Source organism: Trachymyrmex cornetzi, unplaced genomic scaffold (assembly GCF_001594075.2).
Source record: "Trachymyrmex cornetzi isolate Tcor2-1 unplaced genomic scaffold, Tcor1.1 scaffold24, whole genome shotgun sequence".
Taxonomy (NCBI): Eukaryota; Metazoa; Arthropoda; class Insecta; order Hymenoptera; family Formicidae; genus Trachymyrmex; species Trachymyrmex cornetzi.
In genome coordinates, this window is record NW_017297060.1 from 1,454,755 (window position 1) to 1,459,630 (window position 4,876).

At 33.7% G+C, this 4,876-nt stretch overlaps 1 protein-coding gene across 1 annotated transcript in view; it reads left to right on the forward strand.

Moving 5' to 3' along the window:
- The window catches only part of LOC108761082 (Lysyl oxidase-like 2), a 16,363-nt gene that overhangs the window by 3,900 nt on the left and 7,587 nt on the right, over positions 1-4,876 (forward strand). Inside the window, exons 2-4 of the mRNA XM_018507416.1 lie at positions 1,939-2,112; positions 2,462-2,737; positions 3,136-3,345. Of these exons, the coding sequence (XP_018362918.1) occupies positions 1,939-2,112; positions 2,462-2,737; positions 3,136-3,345 (660 nt within the window). The remainder of the gene's footprint in view (positions 1-1,938; positions 2,113-2,461; positions 2,738-3,135; positions 3,346-4,876) is intronic.

Genomic DNA, 4,876 nt, shown 5'->3' on the forward strand with positions numbered 1-4,876 from the left:
GTATATATTTTTTATATTAATATTAATATTCCCACACATGACTTTTTCTTTTTGACATTTTTGTAATGTTTGTATATTCAAGTCTCGTGAAAAACTGCTCTTTTGTTTCCAAGGCATACTATATTTGTTTACTGTTCGAGTCGTCCAAACTTCAGACATAACCAATTGACATTTCATACTGATCACTGCTTAAGTTCGAACTGTTCGAACTGTCCGAAATATTCGAATTAGCTTATTTTTTCAACTTTGAACTATTCGAATAGATCGAACATTCAACATGTTCGAATCTTTTGTTTGAGCCCTAGAATAGAATGTATTTATTGTACAAAATTGTTAATTAATGTTTATTTTCTATAAATAAGGCTTTTTTATAACAAATTTCCTTGTACGAATATACTTTTTGCTCTCATTATATATAAAAATTTCAAGCATAATGAGCATTGCTGCAAAAAGATATTCTAGCAACAAGTTTGAGCATTTTACATAATTATTTGAATAGTCCTACATAGTTATTTTCATGATTCAACAAAATTATTTTCACATCTGTATGTAGCTATAAATTTTTAGAAATTTCAGCAAAACCTTTCTGTGGAGCAATAGATCATTTGAAAATAAAGCAAACATTTTAGAAGATTGTACAATGATTGGTACTATCAGGTTTTAAGGGGTTATGCCTACCTGTAAATTAAAAAAAAAATCGATTTTTGGATTTTGATATTTTCTTAAAGTACATATTTTCAAAAATATTCCCTGTAAATTTCAAGTCGATTCGACAAAAATTGACGAAGTTATGTGAAGTTAAAGGTATACTGGTTTGAACGTTTGAAGCAGGTATTTTACGTGAAACTGCGTATTTTTTTTTTTAATTTTGTGCAGTCAGTAAACTATTGAGGGAAAATGTAGGGGATTTTATTCTAACTGTTAGGGGTTTTTGAGGGATTCTAAGATATGTTTTAGGAAACACCTTTCAAACTCACTTGGCAAACTTCAAACGCATTTTTCTCAAAACCGCATTTTTAAAATCGGTGACCAAAAAAATATCTCGAGAACCGCTGCATCGATCAAAATGAAATTTGGTAGGCTTCTTTAATACTAAAAAAATCTAGTGTCCGATCGTGGCTTTTTTTTTTCGTTGCGTATTTTTTTTTATTGATAAAAAAACGATCGAACTTTGGTAGAAGAATCGTACCTTCGAATTTGAGCAGCCGCCATTTTGTCGCAAATTAATTTTTCAAAAAAATGAATAATCGGGCACTAGATAATCTTATATATTAACTAAATTTGTTGGGTTTTTTGATTTGAGATAAACCAGCTCAAAGCTAGAGCGGCCATCGCAAAACGCTTCTAGGAAAACTGCTTCTGGGAGATTACTCACATCTTCCTTATTTATCAATATTTTGTAATAAAAAAAATACTGAATTATCCTCGAAATACATATATTTGAAAACATAAACGTTTATTTCAAAAGCATTTCAAGTTTTTTCAAAAAAATTCTCAAAAATATGTGTTTTTCCGACCATGCAGGTAGGCATAACCCCTTAAATTACAAGTGAAAAAACTTTAACCTCCCTGTATCAATTGCCGTAAGGCAGAAGTTTTTGCATTCGGCGGTATAGAATCTGTATTCCAAACAAGACATTTTAAAACTTAAGTGTACTTTTATAACTGTAGTTGAAAATTAAGTATTATATTTATGATTTATGTTATCGTGTGTTTATATTACTATTAATAATGCAAATTTTCTTTTAGTAATACTTTATTTAATAATACTATTTTAGTATTTTACTAAATTTTAATAACTTTGTCTTTAAGTTAAATTATTTTCATTACTTTTGTTGAAATGTCATTGTGACAATGCTTTCCATGATGAATCGAAAGTTTGCACATCGACTACTTCCTTTTTATTGTGCCAAGTTGCCGCAATAGGAAAAACGTAAGCAAGAGATTTTATTGCTGTATGCACAGGAAACGTGGAAATACTTCACGACGGGAAGTGGGGCAGTATATGCGACGACGAATGGGACGACTTTGAGGCCAGTGTGGTTTGCAAGCAATTAGGCTATAACGGTGCAATTAAAGCAACGACATACGGCCACTTTGGTCAGGCTAGAAGTGAGATGAGATATTTATTGTCTTTTTATTTTAAACCACTGTCTTTCACGGTAGAGCGCAACAGTTGCGTGTATGGTCGAGACAAGCAAGATCATCTATAATAAGTCATTCGTTTATTTCAATTTATCGACAAACACGCGTCATATTTTTAGTGTATGGCGTTAAATGTTATCTCTGAAAAACTATAATAATATCATATAGATATTATATTTCCAATTTTATTTTACAATTTATTTTATTTCACTCTGTTATTTGTTCAAGCATGTGCAATGTTATTTTATCGGTCAACGCGTTTAATTAAAATATGAAATACAAGCGTGCAATTTTTTACATAAAAAATATTTCGAAGGAAGATACTGGATGGATAACGTTTATTGCGATGGATCCGAGATCGAACTCGCGAAATGCCGTTTCGACGGATGGGGCATTTCCGACTGCGGTAGTAATGAAGCTGCCGGCGTCATTTGCTCGCGCGATGAGGAAACGAGAGCATCGCCACCAATTTCGCAAGAAAAGCCAGTAAAGACCAGAATAAAGAATACATATCAGCAAGGCACGGCTCTACGATTATCCGGAGGACGCGTACATTCCGAAGGTCGAGTGGAAATTAAATTAGGCAGTACAGGTAACAAAACAATTTACTCCGAGGATTATAATTAATCATAATTATATGTGTAGAACTATACAAAATTAAACTAATTTTAATTATAATTTAAAGCAGGAACTTTAACTTTGTCTAAAGAATCACTAAAAACGTGAGTTATAATAAATATTGAAAAACCAAAATAATTAATATGAATATATATTAGATACACGTGTTTTTTTTTGTAAATAACAATATTTTATCATGTTTTTAATCGCTCTATTAAATCGTCAAAATAAAACAAAAAGGTAAAAATATATTCGAATTTAAATCCCGGTTATATAAGTATTTAAATTTTAAATATATATACTAGCGAGAAAATTGTAATATGTTTGAATTCACCAGATGTATACCAAATTCGCGTGGCCACTCAATTTCAGATTGGGGTGTCATCTGCGGCGACAGTTGGTCCATTCTCGAAGCCGCCGTGGTTTGCCGTCAATTGGGCCTCGGTTACGCTTCTGACGCAGTACAGACTAATTTCTTCGGCAATGGGGAAATCATCCCGATATCAATTAGCGGGGTACAGTGCAATGGGAATGAGGGAAATCTGGCAGAATGTCTACATGACAAGGTTGCAGATTGTCTAGGTACTTCTGACATCCTCGATGAGATATGTATTTATAAAATATTATCAGAGTAATATTTATGTAACAAATAATGCGGTATTATCACATGATTTTAATTATCTTATTTATAGAATAATCTTTGCAAAAATATTGATAGAGAAAGATTTTTCCTCCAATTATATTTTTACTCTCTCTGTCCAGTCCAAGTCTTTTACTTTTCTAAGCTTCTAAAAAGTGTGGAAAAATTCAGAGATTTTTTCATTATTTTTCGACATCTTTATTATATTACTAAATAGTTTTTTTTTAACAAAATATGTTGGGAGAAGAAATCAGATTTCGCCCTCTTTTATTTCAGAAAAATTTCAAGATGAAAGGACTATGTCCAGTTTGGGCCAACAGCGGTTGAACAGCATTGAGACCTAGCTAGGATTGTAGAGCATAAAAAAAGGATTAAAAAGTTCTATATGCACAACTTTGTAAAATAAGTCCCTTGAATGCTATAGCTGTTCAAAGTTCGCTATTATGACTATGTATTGTGTACCATGTACCAGGTATGTAAATATGAAACCGGAATTTACCAATATATAGATGACCATAGCTGTCAATGTAGTTGCCGTCAGACCGCGTCATTGACGCCATTTCCTTGTTCTGACATCTGACAAAGATTTTCAACTCACAACAATACAACTCACAACAACACAACAGTATAGTTTGTAATAGCGTTGAACATGTCGAATTTTGTGCCTGGAAACTACGATTTGCGGACAGCATCGATTTTCTGTTATCATTTGAAGAAAACTGCTGCAGAATCGCATCGAATGCTTGTCGAAGCTTACGGTGAGCATGCTCTTGGTAAATCACAGTGCTCTGAGTGGTTTAAAGAATTCAAAAGTGGCGATTTCGACGTGAGAAACGAAGAACGTGGAAAACCACCGAAAAAGTTTGAAGACAGCGAATTGCAAGCATTGTTAGATGAGGATGACGCTTAAACTCAACAACAACTCGCGGATCAATTGAATATGACACATGAAGCCATCTCCATACATTTGAAATCCATGGGAAAGATCCAGAAGATGAGAAAATAGGTTCCACATGAACTGAATGAAAGACAGCAGGAAAACCGAAAAACCACTTGAGCGAAATGCTGCTCGCCAGATACAAAAGAAAGTCATTTCTCCGTCGAATTGTGACTGGCGATGAAAAGTGGATACATTTTGAGAATCCTAAGCGTAAAAGATCATGGGTATCTCCAGGCGAACCATCGACATCGACTGCAAGGCCAAATCGCTATGGACGGAAGACAATGCTCTGTGTTTGTGGGATCAGAAAGGTGTGATCTATTATGAGCTGCTAAAACCTGGCGAAACCGCTAATACTGAACGCTACCGACAACAAATGATCAATTTGAATCAAGCTTTGCGTGAAAAACGACCGGAATATCAAAAAAGACAACAAAAGTGATTTTGCTTCATGATAATGTACCATCACACACAGCAAAACTGGTCAAGGAAACGATTGAGACGTTTGGTTGGGAAATACTTTCGCATGCGGC